The sequence below is a fragment of the Rhea pennata genome, chromosome 7 (assembly GCF_028389875.1).
Source record: "Rhea pennata isolate bPtePen1 chromosome 7, bPtePen1.pri, whole genome shotgun sequence".
NCBI classification, from domain to species: Eukaryota; Metazoa; Chordata; class Aves; order Rheiformes; family Rheidae; genus Rhea; species Rhea pennata.
In genome coordinates, this window is record NC_084669.1 from 35,317,536 (window position 1) to 35,339,723 (window position 22,188).

A 22,188-nucleotide genomic window follows, 5' to 3' on the forward strand; every position below is an offset into this window, starting at 1 on the left:
AAAAAAAAAGAATTAAACATTTTCCCAAAAAATGTTGCAGTGTTACAGATTTATGCATTTACCTACCTCAAGCTCATCAAGGGCACTTCCGAGAGTAGCTGTGTGAGATATAGGTTGTCCCATTTCATTTCTAACTCCTTGGGAAGCATTAGAAATTACACTGAGAGCATTCTGTATTTCATTACAAATTGAGTCCTTGCTGGCTGTAAGGGATGCAACATCTGAATGTTCCAAACAAGCTGAACATATTGAATGTAGAAGAGATGAATTTTCCTTCAGACTTGCACGTGCTGCAGCAATTTCATCTCGCTGATTGCTAGATTTCAAATCCTGTCAGCAAAAGAACATGCTGTTTTTTTCCAAAAGCACTTCAAAACTGACAAGTAAATATAAATATTTTTTTCTATGTGTATTCTGTTTAAGGAAAAATTAAGGAAAAATCAAAGATTATGAAAATTAACTATGTCTACAACAATACTTAAAGTTAAATTTAGGATCATTCTTATCTCACAAAGAATGAGCCAATCCTATGCAAAAAAAAATCACATTTTTATTGTGTCTTATAGCCAGGATGAAAATCTGTCCACATTTTGCTTATTCTTAAGTACGGTTTTCCTATGATGGTTCATCTCAGGACTAGCCTGCAAATTAGCTGTCTCTTCTCTCGAATATGTCTTTCTTAATAGGCAATAAAGAAGGGCGGTGGGTACAGATAGGGTCAAGCAAGAAATTCCGTGTTTGTGCTTTTAAGCTAATTTCCTGTGTTTACTTCCCTGCCTCATCAGTATAAATCCCAAGCACACTGTAGAAAGGAACAGCAGTTCAGAGATGAGAACCATGTATTCCCAGGAAAGCATGGAAGGTGAGAAAAGAAAAACAGGGCCTGTGAAAAGCCATCTCTGGAAACTGCCTATTTCTCCTCTCTCCACGTCATGCGCACACTTAAGAGAACTCAGGAACCTTGCCACACTCCTCTTCTTCCTTTCTTTTCCACCCAGACCTTCCTGAAATCCCACTGCCTTCTGGTAGCCCAGACAATAAGGAACAAAGTGAACCTTATAACCGGAAGCTCCATAGAGCTATCAAGTCAGTTTTAAGTGTTTCTAGGTGTTTCTAGGAGTCAAGCTCAGGCACAGTTACTTGGGCAGCTGAAAGCTATAAATTTCAGGGCAAACACACGGTCAGCATCAGGACTGTAAGGAGCCTTCTGTCTCATCCTATTTTACTTTACACACTCTCCTTACCTTCTTTTTTGCATCTTGTCCCTTTGAAGAAAACTACTAGATATTTGAAAAATAGTTTGGATGAAATTAAACTCAGAGGTAAAATAAAAAAAAAATAAATTAAAAAAAAAAAGAAAGAAAGGAATGGAAAATGGCACATCAGAACAAAAGCCTGTGGCACTAGTTTCAAACAATTAGAAGAGACACAATGAAGAGTGAATGACAAAGTGTATGCAAAGCTGCTTGCAGCCTGCTCTAAAGCAAACGCAAGTCTTTCCAATTATTTTCATTGGCATTGCATCAGCCACATCTATATGCATTATTTACAAAAGTATCTACTTCTCACTGCATTAAATTATTACATTAGGAAAAAACAAACTGTAAAAAAATGCTAATCATTTAATTTTAACTGACAAATTGGGAGTAACTAGGACCACTGTGACATAAAAAGTCAATTGAGGGAGGTAAACGAAAAGCAAATGAGACAAAATGGTATGTTAAAATTACCAAAACAATTGAAACAACGGGGTAATATTGACTTGTATCTTAAATCACTTTCTCATCTTTCCATTTGATGTCAAGAAGTAGGAAAACAACTTTAACTGGAGACATTTAAAATTCAAATATAAATTAAAGGGCTGATATTAAGACAGTATTAAGAAACTCCAGCATATATTTTCTGACCATTAGAACACACATGCAGTGATAAAAGCACACAGGCAAATATGAAAAGCTTCAGAAAACAACTTACCATACATTAGTGCTTGCTTCTGACACATAGCTTCCTCAAAAAACAATGCAGAAATACTATAGGTTCATGCAAAATGATTATGCTGATTTCTTCTGTTTATTAACACTTGCAATACAGTATGTATTTGTGCTAGTCTGCAATTGCCTGTGTGACCCCTAGGCCCAGCTTGAACTCAAATTCATTTGTGTGTGTGTGTAAACGTGTGTGTGCATGTGTGCACATATACACACACACAGTAGTCCCAATGACAGGCTTTTCTCTATGTATCTATGTGAACGGCAATTTTGTAGAAGTTGTGGGAGAACCACTGTTCAGTCAAGAAAGCCAATGCAAAAGCTAATTTTCCTAGTATCAATAATTCAGGTCAGAAGGGACCTCAGAAGGGCTCTAGTTCATCTTCCTGCTCAAAGTACAGTCAGCTGGGGTCAGACCTGGTTGCTCAGGTCCTTATCCAGTTACATCTTGAAAACCTTCAAAAGGATGGAGACTGCACAACCTCTCTGAGTGCCCTGCTCCACTGCACAGAGAGGAAAGGTTTCCTTACATTCAGTCTAAAACTCTCTCATTCCAATTTATGCATGCAGTCTCTTGCCCTTCCAGCCTGCACTGCCATGCAGACCTGGTTCTGCCTTCTCAGCAATCTTCTTGTAGGTGCTGGTGGGGCTGCTGTCATGTCCCCCAAGTCATCTCTCTTCCCCAGGCTGAACGAGTCCTGTTCTGTCAGCCTGTCCTCAAAAGGCAAGTGTTCAGGCCCCCAGCCATCTTTGTGGCCTTTAGAACTTAAGAAATGTTACATAGATGTGCACTAGTTTCTTTCAGAGTCTGTAAGGCTGTGTTTTTATAAATGTTTGTAAAGCACATTGTCAGTTTTGAATTTAGTATATAAACACTTGTTGAAAGCTTGCTGTCTCTTAACATGATTTGGCTTTCAAGAAAGCTGGCTATCAAGGAGGCCCTCTACATGGCAATCATACAAACAGGGTAACTCACTGTCAAATTACACACCTGAAGATGAATAAATAGTTTTTGTTCTGAAATTTCTTATTCTTTAGCTGTCCAGAAATGTTTGGAAAAACACACAGTTTTGTTTCACACTATATTGTGTCAAGTTTCAAAAGCACAGTATTGGTAAATCCAGCTATGAAAAGCCTCACTTCTGTTCAACAACACTTTTTTTTTTTTTTTTTTTTTTTTTTTTTTTTATGTTTAAACCCATGAAATATATCACTACTTTGCTTTTCAGCTGCAAGCCTTAGACAGCCCCAAAACAACTGTAGGGATATTGCTCTTTTCCACCTTGATGAAAAATTAAATCCTCAAGATTTTTTATGTGATTCACAAACAGGAAGAGACATTCAATAATCTTAGTCCGACCTTCTGCACAACAGGGCCAAAAAGAGAGAGTGATTTCTTTATCAAACCTTTGCATATGTGGATTGTTAGAATAATGCAACTAGTTCTTTAAAAGAAGGAAGTCAGTCTCTACACACAGATTTTTAACCGGTACTTCTCAAACCATTTTCACTGGAGAGAAAAATACAGAAATCACCTGATTCCTTTTCATTTGTAACTAGAGAGTATACCATTAGGAAACACAGAAAAGTAATACTGAGAAAATATACAATTCATTTTGATTTATTTTTGATACAATATATCACTTGAAAACTACAAGCAGAGTGTTAATGTAACATTGATGAGCACTGTGCTAAACCTGAATATGCTTGCACACCTTCCGATCAGCCTCTACACTAAGACTACAGACTTTTAAAGGTCTGAGCATTCAGTCATGGGTCTGACAGGAATGTAGTGAGAGTTGTACTCCAACAGACACTCTACACATACTGTCCCTTGCTGAATTCACTGCCTTAACCTTGCACAGAATGAAACATAGAGTTACACAAGTGCTATGCAAGTAAGCTGTAAAACAGTTCTTTTTCACAGAGTAGTTGCATCAGCACAACTCACGAGATTCAGGCATCTCCACAAGTATAAATAACTGCTATATTTTGCACATGCTGCAGTCAACAAGAGGTTCACAAAGGTAACTTCAAATAAAATGCACTGCAGTCATCTAGCTCACTGTTTGCAGAGACAGACATCACTGCATTGAGCTCTATATCCAGGAAAAAAAAACAACATACAAACTCTCACAGTTTTGTACCACTATAGGATGAAGGAACAAAAACATTATTTTTTTTATCATGGCTTAAGCTTCAGCCTTGATGTTCAGTTTTCAGTCAAGAGCAGCTGCCAAAGTGCAATGTCTATTTGGGGAATCAACAAAGATGATAGGAGAGCTCATAAACTCTTCCAAGTGTTTTTGCTCATGCGTCATTTATCTGGGTATGGCTCCAGTTCACTCATTTTGTAAGTACTATGTGGTCTCATTCAGCAAAAAGAGAGTATCTCACAAAGTGGGGGGAAAAAATGGCACTGATACTGATGGCAACATTGCTCTTGAGCTGTATCAGTCCTTCCAGGGTAGTACTACTTTCTCATAGACTTTAAAAGCTTACTGCTCCTGACAAGGATCTTGAGAAACCATGGGTCCAGGAGCCCCTTTCAGCTCAGTCTGGTACCACTGGTTCCCACCCCACTACCTGTGCCTGGCCATAGACCCTGTTGATCTGGATTCTGACCCACAGACTGATTTTCTGGCTTGGCCCTGGCTCTGCCTTATCACTACGGACCTGTCTAGTGATTACTGGTTACTCTCACCAGCCCTGATCCTGACTGACACATGGACTGACTTCTGGGCTTGACTTTGGATAACAATTTGGTTAGCACAAATGAAACTTCAATGGATCATACAGCTATATTACACATAAGCCTGTTTGTTCATATGTTGCTTAAAAAAAAAAAAAATGTTTCCATGAATTGCTCCACTGGTAGATCAAGTAAATTAAATCTGTTACACTCCAGTGGTGTAAAACATTTTCCTTTCTCATCTCTCTCCTCCAATAGATAGATGATACCAAAATACCAAAAATCTCCTAAACAACTGTGTTTGCACACACCATGGAAGTAAGCCATTTTAGAAGATGCATCATAACACTATTGTGTGTGTTGTGCAGTGCAGATAAAAACAGGAATCTTTCTTTACATTACACAGATTGTCTTGATTACTTGATTGTCAGGAATTCCAAACTAACTTTCAAAAAAAAAAAAAAAAAAAAAGTCTTAAGAGTAGTTTATTTTAGGCTTCAGAGGCTACCAGCAATTCTTCGTGTGTGATGCTAAACTATACTACAGTATGCATGCTGAAAGTATATATACACCATACACACACACAAACACTCTACACAGCTGTAAGCTCTAGGCAGAATTTGTTTGCATCAGCCTTGAATATGAATATGCAGAATGCGAACTGTTACAGTACAAAGCCATGACAATGTCAGCAGAGGACAGAATCTTAAATAATCTACCCTGTCTCTGTGAAAACTCAGCACTGTTTATAAAGCCACCTGACTTTTAGTCAGTTTTAACAGCAAGCAGAAGATCAGCATCATTGGCTCTAACTGTAACATGTAACGCATGTAACATGTAACATGTACACACCATGTATAGCTTTTTCTTTAGAGAGAGGTGCTGCCTTTTTCACTGATTTCCATGAACATGGAATACCAAGGTCTGATTTTCAGAATAATTTAATCATTTTTGGTCCTTGATTTTTCAAAATGCATGAAACTTTTATCCCCGGCATTCAAACTGGGAATCCCAAATCATGGCCATGTCTGAAAATGTTATGTGTACTTGCTGAAGATGCAACTTCAGTACCTGACAGTTCTCTATTCTCCCCTGAAGCTAGAACACAAATTACTTCACCAATCTGGCAGGAAATAGGAATGCAAGAAGAGTTTGATAATAACAAAGAAGTATAGATGAAATCTCTCTCTATATGCCGTATCACTTAGAAAAGGAAGGGGAAAGTGTTTATGTTTACTGTCAAAAGCTGTACCAAGGCACTGAAATAAAAGTTTTTTAACCTCTAGAAATACTAAATAAATCTCCAAAGATTTTTACAGTCTTGAAGAATGCAAACAGGAAAAAGAACTCCTGAAAGCTGACATGTTGAATTAAACTGTCAGTACACAGAAATACAGAAGCTGTTCTATAACTGCAAATAAAGTTTCAGTTTTGCAGTAAGAAACAAACAAAAAGTTATTGACAGCTTCTAGTTAAATCTGGATGTTTTGATTGCTTGTTAGATGCTTTTCATTAGCATTCATATTAGGAGAATGATACTTTGATAACACTGTTGTAAGGTCAAGGGTTTTTTTCTTTTTTTTTTTTTTAACTGCTGTTAGTCTCATTTAAATGCAAATGAATAACTTGTTCATCCATTAAAAATTAGAGATTCTGATGAAATAACCAGTGTGGCTTAGAAGTTAATATGAAAGTTAAGGGATAAAGCAGAAAGAACTGAAAATGAGCTTGGATACCCTGACCAAGAATCCGACTTCTCTTGAAGGGATAAACTTATCCGATTAGATCCAAATATCTTTAACATTATTTTGCCATAAAATAAGATATCAGCCTTTGCTTCCTACCAGAAATTCCACAGAAAGATATCCAAGAATTAATAATAAACTGTTACAGGACTCAGATTTTAACTGGAAGTGAAGCCTCACAACTTTCTTTCTGCACATATACCCTATTCACTATTAATCATATTCAAACTGATACAAAATACCACAAAGTAGCACAGCGATCTTATTCAAAGTATCAAATATTGCCCCCCTCTGGTTAACATCCCAGTGTTTAAATTACCAAGGCTTTGCTGGCTAAGACTGCAACTACTACAAAATATTCTCTCTCATATGCTTCAGTGACTTCTAGCCTTGTTATAGATTATTAAGCAACACCTTGCTGTCACTTCCCTATCTGTTATTTTTGGAATTTGGTTCCCACACTTTTAATACCCTGCTCCATTAACTGTCAGTCTCCCAGATGAAGTAGCCAAGTTTGAAAGGTAGCAAAGCAATTTTTTCTGGTAAGAATTAATGTAATAGAATTTCTCTTTATGTCCAGCAATTCATTTTCGACAAACACATACCACTTAATATATTAGCTCACAAAGGTTTTTTCCTAGTAAAGTTACGGTCACATTTGTCATAAACAAGTGATTCTGGAACCAGAGCAGGAAACATTCATCAGGGAGAGGGCTCCCAGGTTAAACACCAGATCTGAAGCTGGGAACCTCCATAAGGTCCTATCATGATTTGAAGAGCAGAAGGGTAAAGATGATGTAAAGGAGAAGGAGCAAGGGGAAAGAAAGGGATGAAATATCCCTGCAGAAATCTGCATGAATATAAAGAAAGGAAAACAAGAAAAGGCAGATATACAGTACAAAAGCATGAGATTGAAACAGTGTAAGGAAAAGTAAGAGGATGGAAAAAAAGATGGAAAGGGACAGTAATATATTAAATGTTACTTGATTCCAAGCATCCGAAAATAGGATAACCAAGACAGCAGCACCTGAAACCAGGATGACCAGGACAGCAACCCCCTACAGTCCTCTTATATTCTTTATTCAATGATTAAAGCAACAATCAGCTCTTCTGTGTTAACATTTCCACTTAAGAAGTACCTTCGCTTTTTGCTGCTGTCAAATGCAGTTTAAAATTTTCCTAAGTCCAGAGTTTTTATGGCATAATTTTATTTCCTTATTTAAACTTCAAATGTTTTCAGAGATTAATTCTTCATGTGACTTGGAGATCTCTTCCTAGGAAGTTAAAGAGCTAGCTGATGTTAACCATTTGTTTCAGAAGCCTGTTGGATCCTTTATTATCAAGGTTGATCTCTTTTGTTTAAAACTCCATTTCATCCTTTCAGCTAATTATATAAAAATAAACACGCTCTCCTACTTCAATGTCTGTTATCACTGATCTATGAATCATTGATCTGTCAGATCTGCTTTTTAATGTCCATCCTCAAAAGAAATGAGGTCAGAGAGCAATGGACACTTCTGGTGGTCAAGATCATTTATGATTTAGTCTAAAATTTAATATTAAAGCAACTTATCACAATTTTCAGAGGACTGACAAGGAATTCGTGCATACATACCTAACAAAGTAATATAATGCAAATACAAAATACAGAAGTACATAATTGATCTAGGACAGATTTAGTGACAGCTGGAAAGCCTGACAGAAACACAGGAAGCATGGATCCTGGAGGAGTAAGCAAAAGTCCTATACAGATCAGTATGCTCCAAAGTGCCTTCTCTTCTACAGTACTCTGCAGGAGGTACACTCAGTCACACCAAACCACCCAGTAAATACATTCTGTCTTAATAATATGAAAAGTCGCAATCTAGGAGTCTGGAAACCTTTCCTGCTCCTGCTCACCCTGGAGTCTGCACAGCTTCCCTGCAACTCTGCTGAAGCTAGGAAGAGCTTAAAGAGCTGCTCGGTCAGGCCATGGAGAACATCAGGGGCTAAGAGGCAATTAAGGTCAGGGCTGCTGTGCCAACGGCACAATGTGGCAGTGATAGACTTCTTTGGCCTCCTAAAGGCCCACCCCTTCCATCACAGCCAGGACAAACTCATTATTTTATGAAGATAGTGTCCAGTTTATGAGGATTTCTGTATTACCATAAAAAGTAATATATACATACAAAAGCAGTAATTGCTACAGGGAACCTAAAACACTTGTGTTCAAGAATATCTTAGAAACTGCAAAACTGAAAGACAAACCAAAAAGATACAGAAATTCAATGCCATCTGCAACCAAGAATATACACAGAATGTAATCTATCATAGGATCGATAATTCCTTAGAAACCATAGAAAGGACACTTAAGGATAACTCATATTCCACATTATTTCAGTGCAAAGATGAATTATTACACAAGATAACAAAGCAATAAAGCAGGCCAACCAATAAAGGACAGAGAAACAAAAAGCAGAGAGAACAAAGTTAAAATATCTTTAAGAGCAAACTGAACAGCAATGTCACTTCCATGCTTGCTCAAAACCACAAAGATGCTGCAACATTTGAGAAATTAGAGAAAGCCAAGACACAGAAAGTCTAATTTGCCTAAGTTTATAAATTAAAGAACAGCTAAGAAATTCAAAAGATGGGCCAAAGTAGGACCTAACTCCTCTCACAGGACTGAGGAGACCTGAAGATTTGCATTTGTGAGAAAGGCAAGGTTAAAATCTGTCTGTAAATGTTCATACAAACCATAAGAATAAAACATATAGAGCAAGATGAAATATAAAATCTTTCATACTGTAGTTATTTCAGAGGTATGGAAAATATGAAGTACCATCATACAAAATACTATGCACATAGTACAGTTAACGAAGCTTACAGGAAGTATTTCAGCACAGTATTTTTTCAATGGAAGATGATTCATCCAAAATTGTAGCATAAGAGCAGTTTTAACAAATTACTGTAAATTTGTAATTGTTATAATAAGAACTAATTAGTAAAATTAATAAATAATAATAAATATAGTAAAGCTGTTATAGCAGAAGGTTAAATGCTAAAATAAACTTTATATATAATAAAATAGTTACAACAAAAAATGAAACAGAATAACGCTTTCTGAGTTTTAACTTCTAAAATTATAAGGGAATTTGGGGAATAGTTTTCAATAAAAATATTTATTAGATGGAAAATCTGTTTCACTTTCTGCCTTAGCAGTGTTAGATTCCTTAGAAACACCTAAAGTACAAATACTGATAGCAGAAGATGATGTTACAAGTGGTGCCCCAGAATTCTCACTGATACACCAGCCAACATATGCCAATCTTGCAGACCTTTCACTGTTAGCCTGTCTCATTTCAATCTTCTTTTACTGCACTTTAGTCTATCTAAAGGTATTCCATCTGTCACAAGGGTTCTCTAACAAAACAGCTCAGGTTCCCCTGGGTACAAGCTTCCCCTAGTGCTGGACAAAACACAGTTCCATTTTCCCGGATTTATTATCTCAGCTTGAAAAATGTGAAATCATCAATGAGAAACAGATACACAACTCCTACCAGGCAGCCTGTTTCAACTGCTATTTTCTCAGAGATTATAGACTCAAAAAATATTCATGCCCCTTGCCTCTGTTCTTCTGTCAAACTTCAATCAGTTATTGTTATAGTCTAGGGATAGGTATACATTCATTACAAATACTTCCCAAATATTTAAAATAAGCTAGTTTCTCTTTTTGCAATCAAACTCCCTACATATATAGGGGAATTAAAACACGCTGAATCAAGTAAATTGAAGATGCATGCTCACACACTCACTTAAATTGCACATAATTCAAAGACTGCAGGAGAGGCTAAATCTCTGAAATGTGAATATAGGTACAACTGACATGTCTAAAGAGTGGCATTCAAGCAAATGGAACTGAAGTGCTAATCCGTCAGAACAAGCCTATTAGCATTACCAGTTTCAGAAATGTTAACAGTAGGTTTTGGTGTGGCTGCTCAGCTTAAACTGCAAAATGAGCTAGTTTCAAATATTTATCACAGAAAATACTAAAAAGGTTTCCCTTTTTTCTTTATTATCAGTTTAATCGTTTTTAATGTTGTTTTCTACATATCTTGCAAATGTTTGCAGGACAGCAACTCAGAACAAGGGAGAAAAAGCCATAAGCCCTTGAGCTCTGTACTGGATGTTAATGCATTTGTATATGATAGATTTAATACAGAACTGAAAATAAATGACTTCCAGCAGCTGCACTCTGAACCTATAAATCGCTGTGAGTACTGCAAAATCCATACAGAGAAAGAACAGCTGTGTAATTTATAGCATCAGTATTTGTCAAGAAAAGCTGCAAATATAGAACTCGATTTCTTCGTTTTCACATTCCTATAAAAATTAGAAATTACTCTTACAGAGATTCTATTTAGATTAGAACTTTTATTCATCTTCCATGATGGCACTTCAATACTATTTAATTCTTACCAATGTTAAGTGAAATTCAAAAAGCGTAAACACCAAGAAAGCTCTACAAAACAAACAAAAGAAATCCATGAAGTTAATCAACAATGAGCACATTTGCCTTGCATGGACAATACCTTGTTAAAATCAGAAAAATAAAATACTCTGATCAGGTGATTCATACTACACAGATCCATGAAAAGCAAATTACTAGGATAAAGGTTTAGATGGCTGGATTTTTCTCAGGATCCATCCTTACCAACATTGGTGTTACAGATAGGCACCACATGCGCCCCTATTCTTCCTTATGCTTGACAGTATTTTGCATCACCTTCAAAGTAGAGTGATCAGCCCCAAAATATGACCCAATATACCATAAGAACATGCAGTATAATACTACAGCTACAAAAATGGAATACCCTGTAACCAACATCCATAAACTGTTGAATTTCATTAATTTTATGGGAGAAAAAGATAGCTTGAATTCTTAAGTCAAATGTCCATTCAGCTCTTACATATGATTGTTTATCGGTGAGCACCAAGCAACGGATTTTTAAAAGATTAAGAAGATTCGAAATTTTCACCAACAAGGACATGTTACCCTGTGGTTACATGTAGTTAAACGCCTATGGTTTTTATTAAAAAATGGAGAAAATTTGTGAAATACTGGTATTTTTCCAACAATAAATATTTTGACAGTTATATTTATAATAAAGTTTGTACTGCCATCTTTATTAGCACAAGACTTTTCAAAATTCATGAAACCAAAATGATTTTGTTTTGCTAAAGGCATTATAAATAGTTCCTTTCAGAATGAGATCAGTATCAACTTGCATTGCCTAGTATGTCTGTTAACTTATGGAAGAGTAGTTTAACTCCTCCTTTTTCTTCATGCGCCAGCTTCCAACTTTCACAGTTGAAATGAGCAATGGATGATATCTTCCTGGAGTCAAAGAAGTGGTGATGACCCATCTGGGCGTTTCTTATATGGCAATAAAGTAGCTAAATGAAGTTTTACTGATCCTTCAAATACATAAAAAATAAGATGTTTGAAGTCATATCAGGGAAAAACTCTGACTCAAGCTGACTTGATCTGAAATATCTCATTATGACTTTTGCTGCAGAAAAAATCAGAAAACTCCAAATAGTTAATTTCAATTTCTAAATTGAGTTTTCTATCAGAAGTTCATTCACATCAAAACTCTTCAAGCTGGTTAAAATTCAGCTTTATTCCAGTATCAGACATAACATTACAAAACAAAAAAATCTAAGTCTGTTTATAAGTATTTTCTCATGTGATACTAAATGTTATGATTCAGTGGATTCAATATAATTCTAAATCTTAATCCAAGGGGCACAAAAGCCAACATTCCCCATGATAGCTATGTTCATTCAACAAAAGCATATCCAAAATACAATGCAATTATCACAGAGATGAGGGTTGTGGAAAGCAGTCTCCTCACAGTTTAATGTTTAGTAGGGGAAAGTTGATGAGGACACTATATAAAATGTGAAATTCTCAAACTTCTATCCTCATCAAATTTTCCTTTATAAATTAGTGACAGAGGTGCAGTATGCCTCCCAAAATATAAAATAAGAATCTACAACTGCTGACATCATCAGAAACAAACAAATTTTCTCACTTTCTTGTCATCATCTCCATACCTCAAGAGAGGACAAAACAGCTACTTGCCTGTAACCATGTTTTCCTGGAAGAGGGGGAATGGTGAAGAAATTGCAGCTTCACACCGTAGTTGCAGCAGTCTTGCCAAATGTCCTCTGCTTGTTCATATGCTATGATCTCCCTATTCTTTTAATCATTTAAGAGATACACACCTGTATGTACTTTGTCTTACACTCATATTTTTTCTTATTAAAACAATCTTTTCACTGGAAGTGCAAAATTTCTACAAATGCCTAAAAAATTTTACCAGAATTACTTCTTAAAAAAAAAAATGTTATATTAACTGTGGAAGAACTCCACCCGGAGATCTGTCTAATTAAACAGTCCGAGAAGGTTTTCAGTTTGTTTGTTTTAAGCACAGTTATTCTCTGTAGCATCCATTTCATGCTTTGGAGAAACTTAATATTCTTCTTATACTCAAATATAATAATTAGCCTTAATGTAACATATTCATTTCCACAACTTGAGCAATTTTGTACAAATGATAATGAGCAAAGGTTACTCTTCAAGAAAATGTCCTTGCACTTCAAGTTAGAAATGCACTTCTAGTTAGAAACTACGACACTGTAAGATACTTCAGATAATTCAGGGAATCTGAGACAGCCTTCCTAGCTGATAAATATTTATATAACTGAAATTTAATTTTTTCTATATAAACCATTCTTCCCTCTGTCAAGTCAAAAGTAGCCTTATTAGTGTTAGTTAGTCCCTGGGACCTTATAAACCATGAAATAAATGATACAACCTTCAGTAAACACTTTAAGTGCTCCAGTTAAAAACTGAGAAAAAAAAGTAAATTCTTTTACATAAAAAAGAAAATAGAAGAGGTAAAAATAAAAACCACCTTTCCCTGTTTCTCTTGACAAAAGTTAAGGAGCAACATACAACACATGACAAATGATTCTACGCAGGTAAGTTAGAAAATTTTAGGAAGACAAATATATTTTATACTTCAACAAAAATAAATCACAAGCTTTTAGGCTTGCAGATTTTCAAGAGTTCAGTGAAAGGCAGCTAGGATGGTTAATGGGCTGGGGCACATAACATATGAAGAAAGGCTGTAAGAACCATGTTTGTTCAGGCTTGAGAAGAAAGGTTAGGGGAAGGGAGCGATCCCATTTACAGTCTCCCACTGAGCAAAGTAACGTTACAGAGAAGATAGAGCCAGACTCTTCTCCAAAGTACATAGCTAAAGGATGAGAGGCAAGACACAAAGAGGGAAAAAGCAAGACACAATTTGCAAGAAAGCAACTGCAATTAGATGTAAGGAAAAAGGTTCACTGTGAGTGTGGTGATGAACTGCAACGGGGGCTAAGACAGGCTGTGAAATCTTAATCTTGGAAGATACTCAGATGTCAACCAGACAGGACCTGCACAGCTTGTTCTAAACGAGAAGTTAGCTCTGCTTTGAGCTCAACGCTGGACTAGATTTCTAGAGGGCTTACTCAGCATTGGGTTGTTAACATTTTCCACTAAAGAAACCTCTTTTCAGTTGTTCATAATTTTGACAAATGAATAGTTCAGGCTAAAACTGACATCAGACACCTACCTCAGGCTTTTCCTTTTTTTGTTTTGGTGTTTGTTGTTTACAGCAAATGTTCAGGTACTTCCAACATCAAGGCTACTGAAAATGTTATTTTCCCTGTGTTAATATATTCTTACTACTATTATCTAGAGAAAACAAAGTATTTCAGTTTTTTAAAGAATGGACGTAAAATTTGCTTCCTTTAATAATATTATATAAAGTGCATACATGCATCATGCAGTTCCAGCAATAAAGACTAAGTTCAAATATTCTACAGCACAATGGTTAGGGCACTTTTGGGAGACAGAGGAATTCTGTCTAGGAATCCATCATCCTGGAGACTGCTCTCACAAACAAGCTGTTGTGTAAGAGAGACAGAATAGACAAAGTAAACAAGGAGAAAGACAGTATCATCATCTCTTCTTCATTTGTTTTGTCAGTTCATCACTGAAAATTCATTTTAACATAAGCCTGTGTCACAAAACTGCTTTTTGGCATGGAGCTTACCTGAATTGTTTTTAAAAACTATTTTTAGGCAAATAAATTATTTCTCCATGCTAATTATAGGAACATTTATTTAACTAATCACATACTATTTTCCCTGTTACTCAGTGAACAGGTTGGCTACTTCTCACAGAAGAAAAACAGAACTCTACAGAATTCAACTAATCCTTGTAATTATCCTGATTGCCAAAGCTTGCTGTCTGTAGATTCTTAGGAGGAGAAGCTTGTCAATCCCTGAGGTTTTACAGGAACAACAGAGTCCTCCATTACCTGTATTTAACACAGTCCACATTTTCTCTAAGAGAAACTCTTCAACAGTACAACAAGAGTGCTGGGGGAGATTCATTCTCTTCATAATAATTTCCTAGCAGAAGTGTTTGTCTGGACAAACAGACTCTCTAGACAGATACACTAGCTATCGGAGAGTATCTGAGTGTCAGGTTTGTTTCCTGGGACATGGTCATCTCACAGCCAGCTTGTGCTCCAACTGAAGGAGAGGAGAAAAAGGATTAGAAACAACAGGCCAGGGAAAGGGGGCCTGTTTGAAGAGCATCCCTGAGATGTTTTTGTAGGAGCGCTGAGCAGGGAGTGGACTGAAAACCACTCACTGCTTCACATGCCTTCTGCTCTCTCCCCAAACAGTGGATGATCAATTAATTACGCAGAGCATCTGCTGCTGTCTAAGTGTGCCTACATCCCTATTTAAGCAGGTCACAACCTGGCATTAATTAGAAGCCTAAGGACCCACGCAGATCCTAGGAAAGACCAAGCCAACCCACCCTGATGCTACAAACCTCAAATTAATTGTGACTATAGGCTGCCCAGATAAGGCAGTGCTGTCTTGGCATTCCCCATTCCCAGCCAGTGAAGGGTGCAGGCCCTCTACACCTTCCTTTCCCCTCTCAGCCCCAAACTGAAGCAAACATATATGCTGTAATGAACTCACCAGGGCACCAGACCAGGCATGCCATTCCTCTGCCAAAGACTTAGCATTGCTGGCAGTCACAATTATCAGCAAAGGGGCAGAGAGGCATCCCAGATCTTTAGGCATACTGCCTTATTCTCCCTTAACTTGGAGTGGCACCGTTCTGTCATGCTTATGATCAGGAGCAGTTATGCAACCACCAGCGGCCTCCTGGTTATTACAGTAATCCTACAGACAGGAAACTATAACACTTTCTCCCACAGAGCCTGACCAGTCAGTGATTTTCTCCAGTCCCTACATAGCTTCCCTGCGCTCTCAAGAGAGATACCATGACTGAGATACAGGCTGTGACATATGCTAGAGGAAGTCCAAATCAGGAAAAAAATTGAAGGGAAGAGGAAAAGATAAATGAGTATGTGAAAAAAGAATATGAAAGGAGTTAAAAATTAAGGAAAATATGGAAAAATTAAAAAGCCAGAGGCTAAACATATGAGAAAAAAGAGGCAGGGAAAACGTTAAAGAGCAAAAATAAATAAATAAATAAATAAAGGAATTGAGCAGAAGGTGCAAACAAGTAACAGGAATAGCAGACTCAAACACATGAACATCCAGCCTCAGTATAGGTCTTGCCAGGCCTATCGTTGCCCCAGGGCACATGGTGAGGCAAGTACAGACAGGAAGGAGTTGCTCCTGCTAGCAAGAGTGGGATGTATTCTGTTACCTCCATCCTGAGCATCACAAAACTGGGCCAGCACACTGGCTTCTCTGCCCCATAGTCTCTCTGGAACAGGCTCCTTTTTCTTTCCTACTGTATCTCAGGGAATTAAATAGATGGAATCAGAGGACTGGCAATCAACAGAGAAGTTACTAGAATAGACAGAACTGTGCATTTTAGATCTCATTCCACAAGGACATAGATAAGTAAAAAAAGGATAGGTGAGACAATCAAAGTAGCATATTTCACTTGGCCAAATACTTTAACACATGTCACCTCCACATCTGTGGCATTTAAAAACTTAGTTTTCCGTATTTCAGACAGCAACTTATTTTTTAGGTGCTCAGCAAGTGCTAAATACTTAGCATTCACATTTTAAACCACGACATATTTGGTACTAGCAGTCACTAGGCTGAAATGAATACTGCCTTACTAATGGGCCTATAATTCCTCCATTCATAATTACAATTTGGCTAAGCACAGATATGTCTCAAAGTCCCCTCAAGCCAAGGGAAAATTTGCCATATAAGTCATTGTAAAAATTGTGAATAAAATACCCTAACACTGACCAAAAAAAGAGTTTTCTTTTATATTTCTGGATTATCTGCTTTTAAAAAGTCTATTTATACATTTAATTCATTGATTAGTTAATTATTGCATAATTAATTTAAATTTAATAACTTTCATCTTGTTATAGCACAAGTCTTTTTTCTTTTTCCAGATGCAGTGTATTCACAAATTCTAAGATACATAATTATTCAGAGTGTTTTTCATTTATACTTTCAGATGAGTGATGTAATGCATAGGTTTGCTGAGACTAAAATACAGCAAATTCTGTTCTCTCCATATTCACCCTAAGCCACACTGCAATCAACACAACATTTAATAATTTTTAGGACTTTGAATAACATTTATGTAAAAACTGTAGTAGAGTTCTTTTGTCTTGAAAAGTTTATTTGGCATGAAAATAACCATTCTAAAACCTTTCCTTTCTTCTGGATTATTCTTGTCATGAATTAATACATCATTACAACTTTTTTCATATGACAATACTTCAATATTAAAATAATAAATCACACACAATGACTATCTAATCAATTTACTTTTTAGTTTATTTTTAGAAAATCTCTTCTGCAAACTGAATAGAACCTTTTTTTTTAGGTATAATTCCTCAGAGACCTCACCTTCAAAGCTACTAAGCATAACGGCCTTCTGAAAGGGAACAAATCTTTTGTATTTTACTGTAATAGCCAGTTTTTACAGAATATTGAAAAATTTTTTCTTGCTCAGGAATTATACTTTAAAAAAATTCTATTCACTTTGCAGAAGAGATAGTCTAATAATATTGAAGTATTGTCATATGAAAAATGTTGTAATGCTGTATTAATTCAAAATTCACTCAGCATTTCCGACGTAAACTTTTTTTAGTACAAATGTGAGATGTAGTTGTGCATTTGAGTATTTCAAAATACTTTTTTCAACGTATTTTAAAGCTATGAACCACATGGTGCATTATTAGCTCTTGAAGAGAAGAGGGAGAGATTTCACAAATGCATACACCTGCATTCTGTATACTTACTGAACTTAAAACACCCACACAGCAGCTGTAGAATGTTTGTTATTACCTATTTTTTCCCCTTTTAAAGCTACTATTCTTCTTCTAACTTAGACAAAAATAATTTGTCCTCATTAAGGGTTCAAAAAATGCCAGCTTCTAGATTTAAAATCAGTCTCATTGATCATCTCACCATGGAAAAATGTCCCAATTGTGAAACACTTGAAATTGTTGAACACTCTCTGTTAAACAGCTGGCTCTGAACACTCAGATTGTTTGTGAAAGCCAGCGAAACATGCTCAAGTACGCTGTTGATTTAGCCTGTTAACGCCATAGTGAGAACAGGAAGCTGCCAAAAATCCAATCACATAATAACAATAGCCACTGGAAAACAATTTTGATAATTACAGTCTCTCCAGATAATCAAGAAAACAACAATTGACTATCTTTATAGGACCAGAATTTTTTCTAGCATACAAAATTCTTTCTATCCCTTTTGTATTTCGCATTCAATAGCTGCTGCATTGCAAGGAAACTTTCGGATGGCTATGGACTAGTGTCAGGAATGCTGTCAGATAAGGTGGTACATTTGGTAACTCCTTATGAGGGACTGCTTCTAGGCTGGGGAAACTAAAAATTGAAAGAATGTTTGATGTTCCCTCTGAATTTTATGCCCTCTGTTCTGATGCCCTCTATTTCATAGATTTGCACAGGCATGTTGCAAGTATTGGTCTACAGCTGCAAGTCTTTGAAGGACATGATTTAGGAATCAGTTGGACGACTTGCCTATTCGTGGTTAAAAGAGTACTCAGATGCTTTGTTGATTCAGGACCCCAATTCTTTCAGAGAACAAATAAATATTAACAACAACCGCCATGTTTTCTAGGTTGTATAGGTAAATAAAGACTTTTGGGGGGGCTTTATAAGAGTTGATTTAAAAGAGGAATTTTATTTGCCTGCTTGCAGAAGCTGCTATGATTAAAACATAAACATCATGTGAGTCAGTCAGAAGGGAAAATTTGAACAGATGATTCCTTAGAATTTACCTTAAAATTACATTCAAATGTGGATTTTTTATTTCCTTAAGTCAGGTATTGTGCAGAATTGTATCAGAAAGAGTAATATAATATCTCATGGTGTTTTATAGATTGTATGCCAAAATTAATTTCAAACTATTAATAACTGTCATTTTAGAACAAATTTAAAAGTCACAAAGTATATACCATCACTATACACTGCTCGTTTAGCATATTAAACACAAGGCTTACTTCTCAGCATCTTCCATGATACACGAAATTTCTATGTTTTTCCCACAACTTTATGAGTGAAGAGATTAGACACTATTCTCCTGTTTTCAAAAATAAGTTCACCTCTGAAAAAGGTCATCCATGAAAAATTTCAGCCTTAAGGATGAATGGTTGGAAGGCTTTGGGTATAGGGAAAAGGACGTCAAAAGGAAAATATTATTGCTACTCAAAACACAGGCTGATGTTTCAAACAAGCAAATTTTCACTGAGACAATTTGTCTACTGAAAATGTTTGTTTTCTCATTAAAAATGGTAATCAAATTAATTTATTTTAAAGCCAGAACTTTTTACAAACTGAAATATTTTTGTTTAAATAATTTCGTCGAAGACATATTAACTCACTTCTAGATAAATTCTCTGTAATAAAAAATACAGCTAAATCATGAGAAAGGATTTTTCTCACAAGACGAAAAACACAAAATATAACAGTAAGTAACAAGTGGATTTTTTCTAGAAGTAATATATATATATATATATATATATATATATATGTATATTTTTATATGACACACACGACTTTCAGGAAGACTCTCTCATAGCCATTCCATTCAGAAGATTACAGCCTAAATGTTCAATCTATATGGGAAAGTATACTATAACACTGTAATTTTCTACTTTTTAAAAAGTTATGTACTTGACCTTTTTCATACCATTTCAGAGTTACTGTGTCCCATTCTAGTATTTCAATTAAACCAAACAAAAGCTTCCAGACTTACAGAAATTAAAGCTGTAGATGATCAACTAAAATAAAAACAGTAAGTATACACAGGCTTCTACATATATTTTCCTGTATTTTCATTATGCATAAAATATTTTTTCACTCTCTACTACTCAGGAATGAAGGACTGAATGATCCTCCATTCAGTCCTTAACACTGGCCAAGGTAGAGTGCATATACACACTGAATCAGATTGATGATATTTTCTTGAAACATATAGCCAACCATTCTCACTAAAAAAATAAAATATTTAATAATTAACTAATCCCAATAATTAATTCTATTAAGATATATCTGCTTTAACAGATGAGTAAAGTTTTCTGGATGTCAGGGCTCATAAACTCATTTTGGTGTCCACACACAGAACAATAACCATTCAAACCTGTTCAGAAATCCCACTGTTTATTATTGAAATTTAAAATTCTTGAACTTAAAAAGGAGAAGGTAGGTTAGCTAGTGATGTTTCGACTTGTTATCTGGCAAGACAGAGTACAAGATGCCTCTACGTTGCATTTAGAGTAAACACTTCAAGATTATAATAAAAAGACTCAATTCCAGTATTACTGAAGACAGTAGCTTAATGGGAGATAGTATGATGGCTAAAAATGTTGAAAAGCAAGGCACAGAAAAGGTGCAGCTGCTGTTGATACTGTGCCCCCAATGTCTTTAGTAGAGTCTTAAGGCCTGATAATGCTTTACTAGGAAAAGAAACACGGTACAGCTGAATACAGCCTTTCCTGCAGCTAACAGCAAGCTGGAAGAGTACATTCTTCTTCTTTTTTTTTTTTTTTTTTAAAAAAAAAAAAAGCAGCTTTCCCTGATTAGTCTTCTTGCAAGCCATTCTGTCAGAGACAATCTTTGATTTCCCAGAGCTGCAGTCATTGCTAGTTGTCAGAGTTACTTCCAGAATTACTCAGAACCACACTGCCGGCTATAATCAAGTTTTACTATGGGGAGAAGAGAACACTGTCTTGAAACTCTTAGGTACTTCGTAAACCCACATAAGTCATTGCCTGTTACTGGTGATAACAATAAAGGTCCTGTTTTCCCTATGTAAGTGAAAATTTGTTGTTTTTTTTTTTTAACATGCATGTCAAAGTATCATTTTCCAGTATCTGTTTGTGACCTCCTGTCAATGCTGCTCCAGAAGTCTTCTCAGCCTTTGCATCAAAAAAAAGTTTTTCTATTTCTCCAGCAGGTTTGTGGGCTTAGTTGCAGGCATCAGATCAAAAAAATCAAGTGATTTGGGGGATATAAGTTGGGGAGGGAGGAGGGTTTTCAATATTCACTCATCATTAGTCGTATTCATCACTATATTCAATTCACACAGACTAAAACTCATCTGTTGCATTGTGGTATATTTTTGTTACCACTGAGACATCTAAAGGGCCAAGCTCTAATCAGAGGCTAGGCTGAGTTTGGAAATGGTTCTGTTGACATTTTTACTTTTGTAGTAAAGATACTCAAAACGGAATTGCAGAGAGAAACATACAGCTGCACTATTCTGTTGTTACTAAATCACTTTTCAGAGTAGAAACACACTCTAAGATGTTTCAGCTCCCTTCTGACATAGCTTTGCAGCTCAGCACAAAGCAACTAGCAACCTGTGTTCTTCAGAGTGTTTGCTATGGTTCATCAACAGCAGGTCTTTATCCACAGTTTCTGAACCATAATCTTGCAGTAAAATTAAAAGAGATACTGATTTTATTGAACTGCTTCACAGAAATACAACTATGAAAAATGCAGATGTTCATTTCGCATATCAACATCGTATTGTTGCTATGGTAAGATGAAAGTCCTGTCCAGCACGATTACAGTGATCCAATCTGAGGGCTAACTAATGCAAGACATTAAATTTTTGCTTGAGTAGAATTGTTGCTTTTATTTTAAAAAGAAACTGTAAAATTAAGTCACACTAATAAGTGCAGATATTAATTCAACTGAAGTGTTACATCTGCCAAAATACTTAAAACATTAAGAAAATGAATGCATAAAACAGATGAGATATGGAAAAAAAGCATGCTCAACACCATAATGATTGTTGCAGGGAGGGGGTTGAGGTTTCTCTCTTAAAGGAAAAAAGCATATTGCCCCCCAAACTCCTTCTACAGAGAAAGGTAAGGTGTTTTAATTTTACTAAGAACAAATCAACTGCTTAATTTCTACCACCTACAATTTTATACTCTATACTTTTAAAAGCAAGTCTTGCAAAAGTAACAAATCTCTGTCATAGCCTCCATTTAATATAGTCAATCTAAATCAACTATCAATCTAGGGTTTTGTTTGTTTAAACAGAGTAGTATAGTATTTCTCTGTTTCTTAATAACTAAGGTTTAAAGGCTATTATTTAACAAAAAAAAAAGCATTTTCTCAGAATTACTGCTCTTTCTTACAGA

General features: G+C 35.9%; 1 protein-coding gene across 4 annotated transcripts in view; it reads right to left on the reverse strand.

Annotated features, from left to right (window-relative positions):
* The window catches only part of CTNNA3 (catenin alpha 3), a 456,698-nt gene that overhangs the window by 362,441 nt on the left and 72,069 nt on the right, over positions 1-22,188 (reverse strand). For all 4 annotated transcript variants that reach the window (XR_009959014.1, XM_062580676.1, XM_062580675.1 and 1 more), the window contains exon 6: positions 67-330. Coding sequence is in view for 3 of the 4 variants with exons in the window: in XM_062580676.1 (XP_062436660.1) it covers positions 67-330 (264 nt within the window). In the remaining variant the exon portion in view is untranslated. The remainder of the gene's footprint in view (positions 1-66; positions 331-22,188) is intronic.